Source organism: Hippocampus zosterae, chromosome 21 (assembly GCF_025434085.1).
Source record: "Hippocampus zosterae strain Florida chromosome 21, ASM2543408v3, whole genome shotgun sequence".
Taxonomy (NCBI): Eukaryota; Metazoa; Chordata; class Actinopteri; order Syngnathiformes; family Syngnathidae; genus Hippocampus; species Hippocampus zosterae.
The window spans coordinates 4501739-4522656 of NC_067471.1; the positions used below are offsets into that span (position 1 = coordinate 4501739).

A 20918-nucleotide genomic window follows, 5' to 3' on the forward strand; every position below is an offset into this window, starting at 1 on the left:
ACAAATAAGAATCATGAGGTCATCATATCGTGTGTGTGTGTGAATTGTCACAGAGGAGCTTTTATTTCTTCCTCGCGAACAAGCCCCAATTTTGCTGAACATGAGATAAAAACCTTTATTTGTCTCACAATGGAGCAATTTCCAATTTACAGCGGCAAAAAAAATAATAATAATACATTTCATTTGAAAGCACCTTTCATTCCACCCAAGGACACTGTACAGACAATACAAATGAAAAATAAATAAAAGAAATATTGTATAAAAACAGGACATAAAATCACAAAATTAGGAAAGGGAGTTGAGTTTTGTGACAATTTTTTGTCGTCATTCTACTTTTATTTTATTTTTTTAATTTTGTGCTTGTCTTTAAAAAAAAAAAAATCTCCAGACATCAAGTGCAGAATCAGACTTATATTCATTTGTTGATGTCACAGTATTGTTTATGGGGGGGCGGGGACCAGATTTTGTACATTATGCCTTATTATTGTGTTAGTACGCCCTCTTGTGGATTGCAGTTGTTGGTGGCTGTTCACTCGCTGACGCATGAGATTTATAAATATTTTTAACAGCACTGCAAATGACCAGATATTGAAGTTGGGGGATTTTCCATCAAGTATACATAGTGCATTAATTTATTTATGTAGAATTACTTACTTCTATACATCAGCCCAAACAAAACAAACAAAAATTAAAATGAAATATTTGATAAAAACACAAAATAGTACTGTGAAAAATCACATCTTCAAAAAAAAAAATATACATAATGTGTGTGGGTGGGTGTGTGTGCTGATACGTCTCTTCAGAAAATACAAATTTAAGCACATATGATGAAATACTTTCTAGCACACAAAAAGTCATACCTTGGATTTCTAAATGAGTCCGGACTTCCTTCATATGACTGACTGCACAATTCCATTATCGCGCAGTGGAAGTTGTCGTGCTGAGGCATACGGCGCAAAAGTACACAAACTCCTCAGCTCCTCTGATTTTTATTTATTTTTTTCTTCCAAGTGGCCGAGACAGACTCCGGCGAGTGGGCGTGCGAAACTGTCCGCGCATAACTTGCACTGACGATGGCGTCAATAGAGGCCAGATGATCCAAAATTATTCTTCCGGCCTTGCAAATCAGCTCACTGACGCTTTTATGTTGTGCCGTGTTGGGTTAGCATTACAATGGCCTCTGATAATTTGAGTCATATGCACTTGGTACACAAACAGAGCATTATTTTCATATAATAATAATGATGTTTGGTCTTGGCAGAGGATAAAGACTATATGCCTGCGAGTATGCTGTATTGTTTCTCCCCCCCCCCTAACCGGAAGATAGTTTGTTCAGCAGCGAGGCTGCATCACCGCCACTAATCACTTGAGCATCCCTTGCCCGACTCCCCCTTGACTCACCCAAGCACAAATAAACCATGAAAAGGTTGTTTGGTTTTTGAATGTGACCAGGTGGCTGAAGAATACCCGCAGAAAGGTAAACGGTGACGACGACAAAGGTGGCAGAAGAGCAGGTGGGGTCAGTGGGGATTTAAATCTATCTTCTGGGATTATGGCCTGTCAACAAGCGTGGTAGTTCCATCAGAAGGCCCGCCTTATCCCCGCCTTTGGCCAATCGAATCGCAGTGTTGCTTCTTTAACCAACAACCTCATCCAATGAGCGCTCTAAAGAGGGACGAGGGGGTGACAGGAGAAGCTTGTAGATGTCAATTCGATGCTATGATGGAACGTACGCTGGCGGCAGGGACTTGGCCGGGCTTGGATGGCCGGAGGCTTGTCTGGGCTGACGCCGTGTGGATCTAAAAGTAAGCATTTGTTGTCACGCTTCCTGTTCTTTTGAGTGCAAGTGGATTGTCGGGGGGGGGGGGGGGGGGGGGGGGAATGCCCCGGTGGGATGACAGTGTATCAAAAAGCTTCAAAGCTAATCCCGGGTTTGATGGGGTCTTGTTGCAGCTTTATCCATGCAAGTGGACGGCGGCGACCTCCATATATCGCCACTTGTTTTGCGATGTCTTTGTGTCGCTAAAGCCGCGCGGTGTCGTTGACTTGTAATCCATCGGTTGCGGTGTCACAGCGGGGTCACTTTTGAGCCGTAAAGCTGCTTCGTTTTTGCGATTGATCAAGCGCTAGCTACCTCAAAAAAATACTTCTGCCGCCCTCCAAATAGCACTCGAGTAACCAACATGAACTCATTCACTCCCAAAGACGTATTTAGACGTCTGAAAATGGCCCTTTTCAAAGTACAGTTAATATAAAATGAGGAGCTGGGATGAAATGTGTGTAAATACGTAAATACGACTTAAAATACCGTAACTAGCCACGGCTAAGCTGTCATTGAAATTGAGGCCATTTTTTCCCCCTCTAAGAAGTACAAAAGGAATATTTTTTGAAAATCTAGGTGCTGTTCGTACATTAAAACACAACAATGAATGGTGAATATCTCATGTGGTGAAGCATTAGACATAAGATAGCCCCCCCCAACCCCCCACCCCCACCCACCCAAGTTGGATGCAGCTCTCCTCCCCATCCGGAAGGGAGTGAGTAGGAGGGGCTGCGAGGTACTTTTCAGTGTGCTGCGTGCCTCGTCGCTCACAGTAGAGTGAGGGCGAGAGAGGGAGAGAAAGGGAGGGAGGTAGCCAGTCAGCTGAGGGAAGCATCGAGGAAACGCCGCACTCCTCGCTGAGCTCTTTTGCTCTGTCTTGTTTTGGTTCACTTGCTTGGCTCGCCATAGGAGCGCGGGACCCCCCCACCCCCAACGCCCCTTTTACCTTTTACCCACGGGGTTGCTCACCCACAGCCACCGGCAGCCCCCACCCCCTTCACGCCCCACCCATCCGTCCGCCCCCGCTCGCCGAGGGATCACCCATGATGAAGGAGGAGGGCCTGCTGGGGCGTCGCCGTTTCTCCACCTGCGGCGGCGCGGCCTCGCTACGACCGCCGCACCCGGACGGACGCAAACTCATCCGCAATGCCTCTTTCGGGGGTTATAACGAGCTGTCGCCCCTTTCGCTGTCAGGTGGGTGTCGGGTAGGATCGTAGGGGTAGTCGGTCCGTCCTTTAGTTGCGCCTTGTGATCGACACGTGTTTGTGTGATTCGTAATGCTGAGTCATTAGAGAAGGTGTGACTTGTGTTTCGTAGTGGCTTTTCTTTGGGTGTACCTATCACAATGACATCCGTTGAAGTTACAGTGCGGACTACTTGGAAGTACAAGTAGCCACTTTTATGATCATGCCAGACTGTAAACAAGATCCTCGGCGATTGGCTTGGCAACACAGCCGGCGGACCAGCCAGGTCCACCTTTGATGCCATGTTTGCGAACTTTTCCGCACCTTAATATGATCCATAATGTTCGCTTGTTTGCATTGTGTGCTCACTGTTTCCAATGTGGTTTGAATTGACTGTGCCAAAGTGGCTATGTGGAGGAAACCGTGTAGTGTATAACAAATGTGACACAGTGGGAATGCATAGGATGTTTTTTTTTGTTTTTTTTTTGCATATCCTTGATAATGAAATTTGATATACCCCCCCCCCCCCCAAAAAAAAAAGGAAAATGACATTTCTACAAAACACAAATAACGTTTATGATCACTGCAGTGTTCAAAATTTCCCCAATTTGAAAATACGTTGGGCGGCCCGGTAGTCCAGTAGTTAGCACGTGGGCTTCACAGTGCAGAGGTACCGGGTTCGATTCCGGCTCCGGCCTCCCTGTGTGGAGTTTGCATGTTCTCCCCGGGCCTGCGTGGGTTTTCTCCGGGTGCTCCGGTTTCCTCCCACATTCCAAAAACATGCATGGCAGGCTGATTGAACACTCTAAATTGTCCCTAGGTGTGAGTGTGAGTGCGAATGGTTGTTCGTCTCTGTGTGCCCTGCGATTGGTTGGCAACCGATTCAGGGTGTCCCCCGCCTACTGCCCAGAGACAGCTGGGATAGGCTCCAGCATCCCCCGCAACCCTAGTGAGGATCAAGCGGTTAGGAAGATGAATGAATGAATGAATGAATGAAAATACGTTTTGAGTTTCTTTACATATTTATGGGAGAGAAAAAAAACAACAACAAACACATTTAAATGACTTTTTGATTTTAAAAAATGTTTTTTTAGATTTTTGATTAATACAATACATGCTGATTTATATAGCGCTTTCATAACGGCGGCAGCTGTAACAAAGCGCTTAACAACACAGTTAACAGAGTAAAATAATAAACACAACACATAACATAAAACATGGACAGTCGTGCAGTCCTAACCACTTTTTCCATCACACGCTTTGTTGTTTGAAGCAGTTTGAGATGAAAGAGGAGAGAATCAAAGTGTCCTTTAACCAGTGGATCAGAGACGTCATGGTCAAAATGTGCACACGTCGGCTACAAGCTAAGTTTTGAAGTCAACAAGAAGCTGTAGCATCCATTGACGAAAAAAGAGATTGGTTCAGGTCAAACCAACAGCGGTCACTACAGTGGACAGCTTATCATGTGATCAGGTTACAGGGTGCACGAAAGGGTCAAAACACAACAATATGTTTGAATTTGTTTGAGTTGGGCACAACCAACAATTTCAAAAGATTTTTTTTAATCATTTAACTCCTGAATTAATTTTTCTCTGTATGTTTCTTTGTTAATATATAAATATGATCTCATTATTTATTCAACTTCAGATATTATTTATTTATTATTATGGGTGGGTGATGCCAGCCTTTTTTAAAATTATTTTTCAAGTACTCGTGACGGCAGCTGACACCAATGGCGCATCTGATACTAGTGGCTGATGTTTTTTTTTTTTTTCCTAAATTAATGGTATCCACGTGCAGGGTTTACGCTTGGCGAAACCTCTTAGCCTGTGTGATTAACTCATTCACTCCCAAAGACGTTTTTAAACGTCTTTTCAGACTTGGTCCAGAATTGGCTGGTACTGAATGAGTTAAATGTTAATTACTATATTGTTTTAAATACATTTAAATACATTAAAAATCTCCCAAGCCGGGCGGCCCGGTAGCCAAGTGGTTAGCACGTCGGCTTCACAGTGCAGAGGTACCGGGTTCGATTCTAGCTCCGACCTCCCTGTGTGGAGTTTGCATGTTCTCCCCGGGCTGGCGTGGGTTTTCTCCGGGTGCTCCGGTTTCCTCCCACATTCCAAAAACATGCGTTGCAGGCTGATTGAACACTCTAAATTGTCCCTAGGTGTGAGTGTGAGTGCGAATGGTTGTTCGTTTCTGTGTGCCCTGCGATTGGCTGGCAACCGATTCAGGGTGTCCCCCGCCTACTGCCCGGAGACAGCTGGGATAGGCTCCAGCACCCCCAGCGACCCTAGTAAGGATCAAGCGCCTCGGACGATGAATGAATGAATCTCCCAAGCCACCGAAGTGACACTTAGCCATGACATCACGTTTTGTTGCTATGTTGTGTTCTGACAGGCGCCGCACATACATTACAATACTGTCGGCATGGCAAAGGACGATGGATAGAAAGAAAGAAATTTAGTTTCTGGTCCCCAAAATTTTTTTTTAAGTCAGGTTGAATCATTTGAGGAGTTTTTCCACGCATGTCGCCATTCGTTTATTTGTTGTTTGTCACCCTTTGGTTGCCAGCCGGCTTCTCTTTAACTCGTATGTCACTCTGGCCGTGCACATACTTTCAGCCAGTCTGAGTCATTATTTGTCCCCCAGCCAGAGCTCCATCCTCCGATTTTTGGAATCGCTCGCAGGCGCCATCTCTTTTTGCGAGACCAAATCGTAGACGGCAGCTGGTCGCTCTTTATTGCTTTGCGGTATTGTTTTTGTCTGCTCAAATGCGGTTTTGTCGCCGTTAGCGCCATCGAAGCGATTTCCATTTCATGGGGGGGTGGGGGGTTAGAAGCCAGTTTGAGGGATGAGGATTGTGACTCACCTGTGTTTGTTGTCCTGGCACCGGCTCAACTCCAAATCAATCTTTTATCATTGATTGTTCCCGAGGAAGACTATTTAACCTTTTCGATGCACAAAATATTAACTAGCATCCGAATATCAAATGGACCACATTCATTTGTCAGTTTATTATTTATTGTAATAAGTAAATTATTTCTTAAAAGAAATAAATTATTTATTTTACGATATAATCCGCCATAGTCTTTCAAACAGAATTTTTTTTTCCCCTCTGTTTTTCCTCTTCATACTGAATTGTAGAAAAATCATCCTTACGTTTCGACATTATCTTTTGTCAGGCGAGTGGACGGCATGTCTCCGCGCTTGTTAATACGATGCAACCTATCTTGACACCTTTTACTACGATTCGATTCATTGGGGTTACGCCTTCACTTCAATTGAATGTGCAATGCTCTTAACGGGCGAGAGTCGGAAGCCGCAAAAAGCGTCTTTTGAAGGTAAAACGAGTCAAAAGCTCGCCGAGCTGCTTATCTCGTGATTACTTGACATTGAATGCCACATACGAAGAGGGTTTGTTCTCATTTTCCTTTTAAATGGAGCTGGCATGTTATTTATTTAATTTTTTTTTCTCCCCCAAGACATCTGCCAAAATAATAATGAGGCAGTTGGCGAAAATCCCAAACGGGCCAAATTGCTGTCAATCTGCTCCCTTAAAAAAAAAAAAAGGGTTTTAATTCAAACTCTTTTGATTTGTGTGGGCTCTCACTGTTATGTGTTATAAAAAAAAACATAGTTAGCATGTTGTAGTTAGTTTTTTTTTTTTTAGCTCAATGTTAAGCATATTCATTGAGTACTCAACCTAAGGGCCGCCCATCCAGTTTTAAGTGTAGACTCTTCCAATTTCAGTTAGCTTTTTTTTAAATTACATTTTAATCTGGATTTTTTTATGTATTTTGACTTGGGTTTTTGTTTTGTTTTGTTTTCTGTTTTTTTTTTTAATTCAAAATTTTAGCATGAATCACCTCAATTCCATTCAAACCTTTTAAGGACAGCTGTTACGCCAGTGGACAGTTTATCAGGTTACAGGTTAACATTATTCATGTATAAAAGTTAACTCATTCATTCCCAAAGACGTTTTTAAACGTCTTTTCAGACTTGGTCCAGAATTGGCTGGTACTGAATGAGTTAATGGAGGGGTGCTGTGACGTAAACCCCATTCTTTAAGCGCTATTACTGTCATTCTGTTGAGGGAGCTGCAAAAAATAAATAGCCATGAACCTGAAAAGCACTTTTCTCCAACAATGAAATCCCCCCCTCAGGAGAATCTTTGGGGTAGCATAGGCAGCCGAAACAAGAATCTGACCTCATCTAAACCCCCTGTGAAATCTCATCGGCAGCGTCGCCATTATCTCCTTCAAAAAGGACAAATACGAGGAACTAAAGAAAAGCCAGCCGGGCCTCTTGAGAAAATGAAGCTAGCGGCTTTGATTACAGATTGATACATTCGGTGCCATGCAGCATACTTGATGGCTGGATGCCGCAGTATTACAAGGGTACAACTCATAATTATCCTACACTGCGTGTATTAAAATAAAAAAGAAAAGGGAATGCTGAGTCACACCATCACGTGTCTTGAATTGCCCTTGATGTGTTTTACCGCAAGAGGTTGGCATGGTGTTGTGCGTCAAGTGGGTGCAGATGGTCTGCCGGGACCGCACCGGGTGAAAACAAACCTGAATATTTATTTTTTTTTCCGCCATTCAATGCTAGCACGCATATACACCCATCATGACCAACAAGGCCTGGCGTGTTATGACTTTATGACCTTTTATGACCTTTAAGGGACAGCGGTCACGACTGTGGACATCTTGTCATGTTATCGGGTTACAGGGTGCATGAAAGTGATGTTGTTGTTATATGCTTTCTGAATCCCTGACACAAACGGGGAGTCTTGCGCACTACATATCGTTGCATTTGGGCGTATTTTTGGCGGACGACAGGTTAGCACGTCCGCCTCACAGTGCAGAGGGATGCCAGGGTTCGATTCCCCGGCTCCGGTCTTACTATGTGGAGTTAGCATGTTCTCCCCCCGTGTCTGTGTGGGTTTTCTCCGGGTATTCCGGTTTCCTCTCACATTGCAAAAACATGCCTCCAGAATATCAGCGGATTAGAAAATTGATGCATGGATGTATTTTTTATCTCATTTCTAGTTCTGGAAGTAAAAATAGCCCTGCAAGAGATGGACTACCATTGTATTCATGTCACGCGTTGACAAATGGTGATGTGTTGATTGATTTTTTTTTTTTTACCCTTCTTCTTCTTCTGGCTTTTCATTGTAGGTTTCGAGAGAGGGAAGGAGGACCTTTTGTCATTGCCTTTGAAAGAAGACTCGCTTTCCATATCCAAGAGCAAGGTGCACGATGGCGCACATTCATAATAGCAAGGCTAACACGCGAAAAAGGCATTTATTTCATTCGACTATCCAGGCGTGCCGTCTGAAATAGTTTGCTCTGCTCCTTTTGTTATTGTGGAACTTTCGTCATTTCCTTCCTGTGTTGGCTTTTTATTTCGGGCCTTTCTAAATTCGACTTGATGATCATTTCTTCTCCACGTCTTGTCTCCGGGCTCGAAATGACTAGCTTGCGTCGCTAACTGGCAGACGCATTCCCACACCTCCAGGTGTGCCTTTTATAGGTCCGATTCAACTCGGCGTGTGCTAAGTTTCTGCGAAAAGCCTATTGCTTTACAAAGAAGGCATTAGACTCAGTGACAGTTAAACTCCCAAGTTGAATATTTAGGAAAGTGGGGTCCGCTTAGTTCATGTAAGTAATTCTTTATTTGTCGTTTGGAACATTCCTAGTCGGAAACCAAGCTGTACAATGGCTCCGACAAAGACGTGTCCGCGTCTGGAGGCAAGCTCACCAAGAAGGAGTCCCTCAAGGTAAAAGCCACCGTTTTAAATCAGCTTACACGTTGTTTATCCGGACACGCTTAGGGCACCAATCTGTTCTGTATACTCCGATAACCAGTTCCTGTATGTCATTGGCTGTCATGGACCTTTCATGCATAAATAATGGATTTTGTTTTTTTCCTCAAGCGTTTTTATTAGTCTTTAACCATAAAAAAAAATAATGGCAGTGGATGGCAACACACATAAGGATCCATTGTAGTGGTTCATGCACAACTGTGAAATTAACTCATGCAGTACCAGCCAATTCTGGACCACGTCTGAAAAGACGTTTAAAAACGTCTTTGGGAGTGAATGAGTTAAGATGAATGAATATAAGAGAAAACAACATTTGAATAGCTGTCCGCTGTAGCGACCGCTGTCCCTGAAAGAGTTCAATTCATTCCATCGTGGGACATTGTGATGATGGCGTCTTTAGGTCCAAAAGAAGAACTACAGGGAGGAGAAGAAAAGGGCGACAAAAGAGCTGCTCAGTACCATCACGGATCCTTCCGTCATTGTCATGGCTGACTGGCTGAAGGTAAACGAGACATCTTTGATTCAAAACCTGTCCACTGTAGTCACCGCTGATTAAATGAGTTGACTTGATACAGTGTCATCGAGTTTCATGGTCGCCCGCAGATCCGCGGAACGCTGAAGAGCTGGACCAAGCTGTGGTGCGTGCTGAAACCGGGCGTCCTGCTGATATACAAGACCCACAAGAACGGCCAGTGGGTGGGCACGGTGCTGCTCAACGCCTGCGAGCTCATCGAGCGACCTTCCAAGAAGGACGGCTTCTGCTTCAAGCTCTTTCACCCCCTGGAGCAGTCCATCTGGGCCGTCAAGGTCAGAATACATTGATGGAAGTCAAGAAAATCCCCTACATGAAGCCCTGATGATAAATTATGATTCATTTGTAATATATAATGAAAAGATGAAACCCCCCATTTTGTGTTCTTATTTTCGTCATTATTATTATTGTGCTCTACAGTATACAGTTATGTTGCTTAGAGGAATGAAAAGCTCAGCTTACCACTGTTTTACAGACCGATACCACTGTGAGTGAAGTAGTCACCTATTCCGATACTCGCCTGTACGGATATCAAATTCCAATACTACTAGTACTTCTGATAGATACGTTTTCTCAAAATAGAGCAGTAAGTACAGGTATTGCCATTGCAAATAGTGCTATCTTGAAATAAGGCCTGATAAGAGCCCGATTCCGATACCTGGTATCGGTCCTCGTCCAGCTCTCATAGTTTATTATTACCATTTTTCCCAAAACAGAGCAGTAGGTACAGGTATCAGCCACCATTGCAAATAGTGCTATCTTGAAATAAGGCCTGGTATCAGCCTGATCCCGATACCTGGTATCGGTCCTTGCCCATCTGTCATAGGTTATTATTACCATTTTCCCAAAATAGAGCAGTAGGTACAGGTATCGGCCACCATTGCAAATAATGGTATCTTGAGATAAGCCTTGGTATCAGCCCGATCCCGATACCTGGTATCGGTCCTCGCCAATCTCTGATAGTTATAAATTATTACCAGTATGAGTGAAGTAGTCAAATTCCAAATACTACTAGTACTTCTGATAGATATATTTTCCCAAAATAGAGCAGTAAGTACAGGTATTGCCATTGCAAATAGTGCTATCAGAAATAAGGCCTGGTATCAGCCCGATTCCGATACCTGGTATCGGTCCTCGTCCAGCTCTCATAGTTTATTATTAACATTTTTCTCAAAATAGAGCAGTAAGTACAGGTATTGCCATTGCAAATAATGGTATCTTGAGATAAGCCTTGGTATCAGCCCGATCCCGATACCTGGTATCGGTCCTCGCCCATCTGTCATAGGTTATTATTACCATTTTCCCAAAATAGAGCAGCAGGTACAGGTATTGGCCACCATTGCAAATAATGGTATCTTGAGATAAGCCTTGGTATCAGCCCGATCCCGATACCTGGTATCGGTCCTCGCCAATCTCTGATAGTTATAAATTATTACCTTGCTGTAACAATTTCTATTTTTAAAGGAGAGAAGTCATTCATTGGAAGTTAATCTCCTGAGTTGAAGCCTTGCGACTGTACCATTGAGCTCAAATCCAAAACGATGTGACATGTGACAAAGGACGACCCCATAAACCCATCCTTAATTATCACTCGCTCCTAATGGCAGGATAAGTATAATGGGAGCGGTTTAAATGAGAAATGCCACAAACAAAATCCCTTTGTTCCCCACAGATGAACAAAACGGGATGTGAATGTCAAGTGCAAAATGAAGGGAGCATCTGTAAAAGAAAACACACACACACACACGCACACACCACAAAGCATTCAATCCACTCCAATCATGATTGTCTTTGTAATGCTTCCTCTTGATTATTGATTACAGCTCTCCACCTTGTGTGTGTGTGTCTGTGGCGGGTGGGTGTTGTCTCTCCACTATCAAAGCATGTGCATCACCGCCTTTCCAATTAGTGCGTGTCAATAATTCAAAGTCCTTTCAGGGTCCCAAAGGGGAAGCGGTGGGCTCCATCACTCAGCCGTTACCCAGCAGCCACCTCATCTTCCGTGCAGCTTCCGAGTCTGATGGTAAGAGATAAAATAATGTTTTAACTTGCAACCTGTCATTCGCTATTTTTTAAAATATTTTTTGCCTTGTGCTGTGACCCAAAATTTGAAAAGATATCAAGTGTGATTGCTTCACATTGTTAATGGCCATTTCCGATTGACGTCAAAGTAAACATCAAACAAAAGAGAAAAACACATTGTGCACAGGAGTCAACCAAACCACATCCAACATAGAATATGAAACCATAAATTTGCTGATGACATCATGGATATTCCTGTTACACTGCCCACTGGTGGTCAAGGTGCACACACCAGAACGAGCAGCACCATGTCCATTGGATTAGAACATGGAATCATCATGCACAAACTGTTTAATTATTTACACTGTATTTAACTTTTTTTGGGGGGGGGGACCCTTGTTTCCATTATTTGATTTAGGTGATTTCGAGACACGATGGGTTGCTGTCAGGAAACGAATTAAACTCCAAAATCGATCTGAAACAGGAAAGCGGAAAAAGTAAAGAGTCAATCCGACGTGGTGTGTCTCTGTCCAAGGTGCTAAAATATTCAAAGGAGGTTCACGCGTGATGTAACTGTCCTTGGTGCTGAAACAAGCAACAAGTCTGCCTCATTGTGTCCCTGCTACAAAAAAAAAAACGTGAAAATGGCTTGCGTTCATGCCGGCTTCCTGTTAAATCAACACGTCGGGCGTTAATGGTCGGGGTGCAATTAATTCTGGAGCACACGATTGGAAAACTCTTTCTGCGATGGGAAGTACAAATCCTTAACTAAAATAACGCCAGCTTCAATCTGGGGACGTGGCGGAATTAACCAGTCAAATTCAAACTTCATTCAATTGTCTTCGTTTGTTGTTGTTGTTTTGTTTTTTTTTCAGGTCGTTGCTGGATGGACGCCCTGGAACTGGCCCTGAAGTGCTCCAGTCTACTCAAAAGAACCATGATCCGCGAGGGCAAGGAAGACGTGAGCACGGTGGCCTCTGGAGGAGAACATTCCCTTAATTTCTACAGCCTCTTACGTGCCCACAACATGCATGGATTCCAGTAAGCCTCAATAAATATCTCAATCGAAACTTTGCCGATCGATCCATTTTATTGATCGATCGCCTTTCAGGGACAGCGGTTACTACAGTGGACAGCTTATCATGTTATATAAGGTTACAGGTTATCGTTATTGGTGCATGGATAAATCGCTCGATATGAACAGTGCTTTATTTTCCTGTCAAGGTTTAACGACAGCGATCATTTAAAAGACCCGGACCTCTACTCCGACAAGTCAGACCGGGAGGGCGAGCCGGACCACGAGGAGTCGGACCCGGAAGGCCTGGAGAAGAGCGAGGAGAGCGACAGCGACACATCGGAGCGCCAGGAAGATTCATACGTCGACATGGACCCCAATGAGCACGTGCGGGAAACATCCTACCTGGAACAGTCTCACGAGGAACTGGGCGAGGTATCCAGTTTGAATACTGTATTTTCCGCTCTATAAGGCGCGCCTAAAAGCATTAGATTTTCAGTGTGCCTTATAATCCGATGCGCCTTATACAGTATATGGATCAAAAATTCAGATTTATTGGACGTCGTATTTAAATGTTCTGCCAAAGGCTTTATTACAGCTGCAGTGGTTGTGAAAGCGCTATATAAATAAACCTGTGTTGTATTCCCTTTAGCGTAGCTCCATCTAGTGGATGTATAACGCAACTGCAGTCACTAGTGTAGCTTCTATTGTATGCGCTTTATCATGCAGTGCGCCCTATATGTGAAAACAGTTTTAAAATAGGCCATTCATTGAAGGTTCTCCTACTCTGAAGTGCCTTACGGTGCGGAAAATACAATCACTTTTTATCGATTTTTTTTTTTTTTCGGGAATAAATGAGCACATTCTCTGGCGGAGATGCTGTAAAACTGTCGTATGGGTCATTCTGCAATTGAGGATGTGTCCACACTGCTACGACTTTGACAGCTCACTCATTAAATACGCTCCCATATAATTCAAGCATTTCAGTCCTCCGTGCTTTTAATGAAATCCTGTAATATTCGATTGCGCATCGTGATTATTCCTTTTGACGATCGTGGCAGGCAGGCGAGGCTGCCCAGACGGAGACGGTGTCAGAGGAGAACAAGTCCCTGATCTGGACTCTCCTGAAGCAAGTGCGACCGGGAATGGATCTGTCCAAAGTGGTCCTGCCCACGTTCATCCTGGAGCCGAGGTCCTTCCTGGATAAACTCTCTGACTACTATTACCATGCCGACTTCCTGTCAGAGTAAGAGCTTACCATCCATTCCGCTGTCCGCCATTTCAAAATTGATTCAAGGCATACAACATAATATTGAAAAGGTGTGATTTTTTTCATGAGAAAATTAATAAAAATTAATAGTAGTGGCTCAGTTATACAGAATGAAGTTTCGCTATTCTTCATATTCATAGCTAATGAGACCTTCAGATAGATGTCCTCCATTTTGTGTTTCTTTCCACCTTCAGGGCTGCGGTCGAGGAAAATGCCTACAACCGGATGAAGAAAGTGGTCAAGTGGTACATTTCTGGGTTCTATAAAAAGCCCAAGGTGTGGATTCCGAGCAAAAACATTCCGCCCACTCCCCCTGCTGATGACATCAGAATGAGAATCTCATTTTTTGCTTGTGAACCAACAGGGCTTGAAGAAGCCTTATAACCCCATTATCGGTGAGACCTACCGCTGTATGTGGCTCCACCAAAAGACCACCAGCAAGACCTTCTACATTGCAGAACAGGTATCACAAGAACTATACAATGCAGTGCAGTCCCCCAAGCTTCAAAAACTGTGCTGTGTGCAAAAATAGACTGCCCCTATATGTCAACTTTGGAACTGCAGGTTCATTTCGCCAAGGGATAATCCAAAAGATGTTTTGTGTCTTTATTTATTTATCCCAGTCTAATTCTCAGTGTCTTATTTGTGTCTAAAATTTCACCATATCCTTTCTATAGGTATCCCATCACCCCCCTGTGTCAGCCTTTTATGTCAGCAACAGGAAGGATGGATTCTGCCTAAGCGGAAGCATCCTTGCCAAGTCCAAGTTCTATGGTACCCGCACAGAGAAATCCTTCTATTAAAGCATATGCCAGTTGTCTTTACCATTTTTTTTCGTTGCTTTTTTTATAGGAAACTCCTTGTCGGCCATATTGGACGGTGAGGCTCGACTCACTTTCCTCAACCGGGGAGAGGACTACGTGATGAACATGCCCTACGCTCACTGTAAAGGTCTGTTTGTGGCCACATTAAATATTTAACCATTGTTGAGTGCGCATACGCTTCGATGCACTTCAAATGGAATCGTAATGTGAATGCAAGTCTGAAAGAAGACATTGTGGTTTTTTTAGGCGTGGGGGGGTTCGAAATCGCTGGTCAACAAAAACCAGGAAAAAACACAAATTCGCCAAAAGCGCTTACGGAAGCAAGGAAATAGTTCATCTGAGAATATAAATGAATACATGAAACAAAAAGCAAGATCAAAAGACAAAATAATATAAATATTTGCAAGCCAGAGACGAGAGAGCAAAAAAAAAAACAACAATGATGGAATCGAAAGGTCTAGAAAACCAACACTTGAGCAGGAGTGGCAAAACAAGGTCAATAATCAAACAGAGACTTGGAATCTTGGTAGTCCTTAAATACTCAGCTAACTTGATGAACAATTTGTCAGCCGGTGTGCATGCTGGAGGGAACGCACTCCACTGCCACCTGCTGGAGACACACAAGAGCAGGATCATGATAACACCAATTCTCATGTCTTTGCGACACTTAAATGATTTTTTTAGTTATTTTAAATCAAGAAATGCAGTCTCATGCGGCTGAAATAAATGTTGCCCTTTGTTTCCATGACAACTGCGGGCAGAACCTGACTGAGCTTTGCAAATATTCAAATATTGTCATTTTGCTGGTCATTGCACAAGAGTGGACTGTAGAGTGGCACAGAAACTTTGCATCCAGGCAATTATTACGTAAAGTACACATTATCGACCGGTATTGTATTTATTTATTTTTTTGTGCTATGCTAGGCATCCTGTATGGCACCATGACTCTGGAGCTGGGTGGTCAGATCACCATTGCGTGTGAGAAGACAGGCTACAGTTCTCAGCTGGAGTTCAAACTCAAGGTAGGACAACAGATTTGCGACTGTATTGGAAAAAACGCAAGACTTTAATTCTTTGATCCCTTTTTTGCTTCTTTATCCTCTTGCCGCTCTCTCTTCGCTTCGCAGCCATTCCTGGGAAGCAGCGACAGTCTCAACCAGATCTCCGGAAAGATAAAGCTGGGGAAAGAAGTGCTGGCAACTCTTGAGGGACACTGGGTAAGATTCTCTTAACTCATTCAGTACCAGCCAATTCTGGACCAAGTCTGAAAAGACGTTCAAAAACGTCTTTGGGAATGAATGAGTTAAGGACCTAGAAAATGCAAATGTGGGCACTGGAGAGGCTACAGCAGCAAGAATTTGACAGGGGAGCTCATTTGTGAGCAGAATGCTAACGCACTCGGAATTGTGATATTTTTACGGTTTCAAATGTATGTGTGGCCTGGTCACATTTGCTCATAAATAACAACATATGAAGTGTCAATCTGTAGTTTCACTGTTATCGTGGCGGTGTCCTCCATTAGGATAGCGAGATCTTCATCAATGACAAGAAGACGGGAACGGTGGACACTTTCTGGAACCCAACGCCAGACCTGAGGCAGAGCCGTCTGACACGCTGCACCGTCCCCGCCGAGGAGCAGGCGGAGTTTGAATCCGAGAGGTGGGCTTTCACATCTTTGGGGGCCAAAATTGACATAGTTGAGCTCACTCTCTCCCGCCGCCGTTTTTTTTTTTTTTCTAGACTGTGGCAGAACGTGACGAAGGCCATCAACAGCAAGGACCAGACGGAGGCCACCAACGAAAAGTTCATCCTGGAGGAAAGTCAGAGGAAGTCGGCGCGGGAGAGGAAAGCCAAGTGCGAGGAATGGAACCCCACTCTGTTCGAACAGGACCCCGTCACTGGAGAGTGGCATTATAAATATGCTGAGTGAGTCCAACAAAGGGATCCTTACCCCGCAATCAACAATAAATACACCAGTGATGAGAGCATCAGTTCCTCACTTGGCTGTGGATGGATGGCAAGGCACTGAATGTCCGATTGTTTAATTGTATAATAATGGTGCAGTCTGGGCTCCATTTAAAAAATGAATTGCATTTATTTTTCATTATCATTACCCATTGATTAGTGGCTGTAACCAGAAACATGATTCGACTACCACACAATCAAATCTTCCAAGTACAGTGAAACTCCTCTACAACGAAATCATGTTTGCAGCAAAAAAAAATTCACAACAGGGGGTTTTTCACTGTAGCAAATTTGATCTCAGATGTAAACACACGCACACATGTGTACTCTTTATTTACACATTTATTTATTTTTATTCCAATAGTGCGTAAGTATGAGCACGCACTTATATGACACTTCATATAGTCAGTGTAGAAAGAAAAAAAGGGAAAGAATTTGTGAAATGTACGATCAGCATTCACTTTTTCACTTGCATCAATTTCTTGGATAATGTCTTTTAGTTTGCTTCCTCCGTCTTTCATTTTGATCACTTTTACCCTCTCTTTCAGCGTCACAGCTCTTGTCTTAGTTGCTTGACATCCAAAGGTCCGTTTTGTAGCCAATATAGCAATGCAACGCTCTTTCTACGTCTGCAACGAATAATAACAAATACTTGCTGGACTACTGCGCACGTGGAAACTAGTGTGGTGATTGCTGTTACCGTTTCCGAACGAAGCAGTAGAGGTCGCTGTTGGATTAGACTTCGTTGTAGTGAATCACGTCGCGAGGCAAGAGCAGAGAAAAATATTTCGTATAAAGCAAAAGGGTTTTTATTTCGTTGTATTGGGGGCAGGAAAGTGGGAATGGTGTTAATGCATGAAGATTTTTTCACACTATGGGGATATTTTCGCCCATGTAGGTTACATTGTAGAAGAGTTTCACTGTAGCACAAAAATATACAGAAACAAAATAAAATCAAAATCTCATCTTCTGCAGCACAAGACCATGGGACCCTCTCAACGACCTGATCCAGTTCGAAAAAGACGGTTGTATCCAGACCAAGGTCCGACACCGCACCCCCATGGTACGTTCTGGCAGTCTTATTAGTCTGAGTAACCAGGGGCCGCGGAGGGACAATTGCAAGTGCCAGGTAGGTTTTGTTTTCTTTTTTCCCCAAAAAAAACATCTCGCCGCCTCAACCATCATCTAAGCAGCTTCATTTTTGTTTTTTGGTTTTCAACACTCATTTTCCTCCCCATCGCCTCCATCATTCTGTTTTTGCCCTTTTTCCCTTTTGCCTTATTCTGTTTGATTGTTTCAAAAATTTTAAGTATGTTACTTCCATCTGCTTTCTAAGACTGGATGGGGCAGTAACATGTGCCTTAATAACAGTGATAGTGTCGTTGAATGCGTGCATGGTGAAATTAGAGGCAACATTTGGGGCTAAAAGTGGTAATTTGGGTGGGGAGGTACACCAATAAGAAAAGTGAGTGCCTTAATTACTCCCATGCATTAACTGGCCACTACATTAGGAACACATTTTATTTTGGCTACATACAAGGTGCATTGCTCATGCATTGGACCGCGTCTGACGTTGGAGATGGGTCCTAATTTTGTGGCCAAAGCATGCTCTCATGTCCCATGATGTTACATTCACTGCCATTTACCTCTTTATTATTTAACATATAAGTTCAACAGTTTTGCACATTTGGTCCATCCAGATACTCCCCTTCCCCTCCTCTTACAGCTGACATCTCTGCACCAACCGTCCTGTTTGTGTGAATTGCATGTGTAAAATGATTTCTTGTCATGTTGTTGATTCTGTGTGCATTATGTATAACTTAAAGCTTATTCTGTTCTAGCCAACGTTACATATTGGCTAAGACGTTCATACATGTGTGTGTGCGTGTGTGCGTGTGTGTTTGTGTAGGTAACGGTGCCGAAGAGGAAACACAAGAGCGACAACCCCAAAAACCCAGAGAGTGGCTGCTCTTCGCCTGAACTTGACCGCCAGGACTCCTCCGGAAGCGAACGTAAGACTCCTGTTCTCAATTTATATTACGTCCGAATCCCTGACCCTCACGAAGTATCAATTTCAGGTTGTAATTTCAGAAATACCGTATTTTCCGCACTAGGCACACCGAAAACCATTCAGTTGTCTCAATAGCCGACAGTGCGCCTTATCATTCGATGCACTTTATATATGCATCAATATTCTGATTTCTTGGACGTAGTATTTTAAATGTTCTGTAAAGTGCTTTGTTAAAGCTGCACCAGTTGTGAAATTTGGATATAAAAAAGCTGTACTCTATTGTATTGTATTGTATTGTATTCTCGTTGGCGTAGCTCCACCTAGTGGATGTATAGCGCAACCGCAACCACTATTGTTTCTTCTATTCTATGCGCCTTATAATTGAAAACAGTTTTACGATAGGCCATTCAATGAAGGTGCGCCTTATAGTCTGAAGCGCCTTATGGTACGGAAAATAGGGTTCATATATTTGTGCGGTTACAGGACACAAGAGCAAACACAGCAGCCGTCTGCGCAAAAAGGGTGCGGACCTTAGTGAACTTCAAAGTGCCATTGAATCCATCAAGCAAACACAGCAGGACATCAACAGGTGAGATTAGGCACTGGGAAGTTTACATATCGCGCCGGCTTGAAAATCGTATCTACATTTCACATTGTCATATACTTTAAGTACATATTCCGTACATTCTTAGGAGCATCAGCGTGTTGAGGAGTCGAACGGCAAGCCGAGCGGAGGGCACCTCCTTCCTGCAGCAGCGTGACTACGTCATCATCGTGGCCCTCATCGCCCTGCAAGTGGTTATCAACTATGTCTTCAAGTAGCAGTCAGCCACAGCAGAGAGACTGATCACAAATGCACTTGGTAACAGACTAAATTTTTTTCTCCCTCCCCAGCATCATCCTCAATTGTCTTTTTTAGCTTCCAAAAAAAAAGCGAATTCGCCCCAAATTGGGAGAAGTGTATGTTTTTTATTTTCAATTCCATTCCAAAATGCCGTTAAGATCCACAGATTTCAAAAAGACTCTTGTCGAAAAAGCGCACACCCATTTTATGTCTGACGGGAATGGAACAACTCCATTAATGCAAATGTCATGACTACTCTCCAAATGAAATTAACTACAATGTCTACTTTTTTTTTTTTTTTTGCTACTGTGTTCCGTCCAAAGTGGTCCAATCTGTATGATTGTTTTTTTTAGCACTTGGAAATTGACTCAAAAAAGTTTACGCACTGTTAAAAAAAATTCAATGTCTTACTATAGATGACACATTGAGTGATTGATTTATTGAACATATATGTACAGCTAGAAAAGTGTGGTTAGCACACTTTGCAACTTTGTACAGTATTCTGTCTTCTGCACAAGCGCACTGGAACCGTCCAATGTTTTTCAACATATATTCCCGAGAACTTGATGTTTATTAGCTCTTAACGACCGTCATCACTGCCCAACTGAATCTACCATGTAATTTTAAGTGTTCTTATGAGCGAAAAGCTGGCAAAATGAATTAAGTGAGATAAAACATTCTGGGATTCCCAACAGAACTGGTTTCCTGGATTCAACAGAGAGTGAAAATCAGAAAAATGTTGAAACATTCCGACAACATTAGGAAACTGTTGCTTGCTTAGTTTAGCTTAGCGACGCTTCACTCAACCTAGCTAGCTTACCTCATCTTTGTTTACATAAAATACCAGGGAAGATGAGACATGCTAGTATACTTTTTGTTTCATCACTATAGAAAAAAATGTAATAGTAATTAATCACCTTCAACTTTGATGTGGCACAGAGAGTAAGGTTCAAAGAATTGCCTCTCTAGACTTAATAGCAAGGAAAAGCTCTGTTTTTTGCTAGTGAAATATATTATGTAAATTTTACAGTCATCTGTTATCTTGGATGTGTTTGGATAAATATTCGGAGAATGCTTTGCTTCACTCCAACTGCTCGAAAACTCAAAGCATTGCCATTTGGTTACTCAGAGTGCCACAAAATAGGAGTGCCAGAGCGTACTCTTGGAATTGAAACCGTACGCGCTGGTTGGGCTGACGGGGTGATTTAAACAACCACATTTACAATTTGTGTACCCTGAATACAACTAAAGTTGTTTAGATTTTACCTTTTGTTGGTAGTTATTTGCTGGTGCTACAGCTGGGGCTTTTCTAAAGTTGGTTGCGTTAATGAAAGTCACGAGCTAATGTTTACAGTTGTCTCTCTTGTCAAAACAACACCAAAATACATGGTTGTGTTGGTTAAATAATAGAAGGGGAGCACACTGTATCTCGGGACACTCGCACTTTTAATCATCTTAGGGCGTTAGCCTGAACTTCCAAACACACCGCTTATTTCGCTTAGCTTAGCTAGTTAGCTGAGGATATCTTCTCTTACTATAGTTTGTTGTGTCAAGTTCCATTTTGGTGACAGGTTTGTGCTTTCTCTCTAAAAT

At 43.0% G+C, this 20918-nt stretch overlaps 1 protein-coding gene across 9 annotated transcripts in view; it reads left to right on the top strand.

The window, feature by feature from the left end:
* Positions 1–20918, top strand: part of osbpl8 (oxysterol binding protein-like 8) — a 70967-nt gene that overhangs the window by 13473 nt on the left and 36576 nt on the right. For 5 of the 9 annotated variants that reach the window (XM_052056098.1, XM_052056101.1, XM_052056103.1 and 2 more), the window contains 20 exons: positions 8196–8269; positions 8717–8797; positions 9243–9344; positions 9446–9649; positions 11313–11397; positions 12272–12437; positions 12621–12846; positions 13473–13657; positions 13876–13957; positions 14046–14144; positions 14359–14455; positions 14534–14632; positions 15430–15527; positions 15633–15722; positions 16028–16164; positions 16246–16431; positions 17446–17599; positions 18380–18482; positions 18965–19070; positions 19174–20166. In XM_052056098.1, coding sequence (XP_051912058.1) covers positions 8196–8269; positions 8717–8797; positions 9243–9344; positions 9446–9649; positions 11313–11397; positions 12272–12437; positions 12621–12846; positions 13473–13657; positions 13876–13957; positions 14046–14144; positions 14359–14455; positions 14534–14632; positions 15430–15527; positions 15633–15722; positions 16028–16164; positions 16246–16431; positions 17446–17599; positions 18380–18482; positions 18965–19070; positions 19174–19303 — 2504 coding nt within the window. In that variant the 3' untranslated portion in view covers positions 19304–20166. Of the gene's footprint in view, positions 1–2596; positions 3017–8195; positions 8270–8716; positions 8798–9242; positions 9345–9445; positions 9650–11312; positions 11398–12271; positions 12438–12620; positions 12847–13472; positions 13658–13875; positions 13958–14045; positions 14145–14358; positions 14456–14533; positions 14633–15429; positions 15528–15632; positions 15723–16027; positions 16165–16245; positions 16432–17445; positions 17600–18379; positions 18483–18964; positions 19071–19173; positions 20167–20918 lie in introns of those variants that run through there. The other 4 variants (XM_052056105.1, XM_052056100.1, XM_052056099.1 and 1 more) reach the window with 4 other exon arrangements.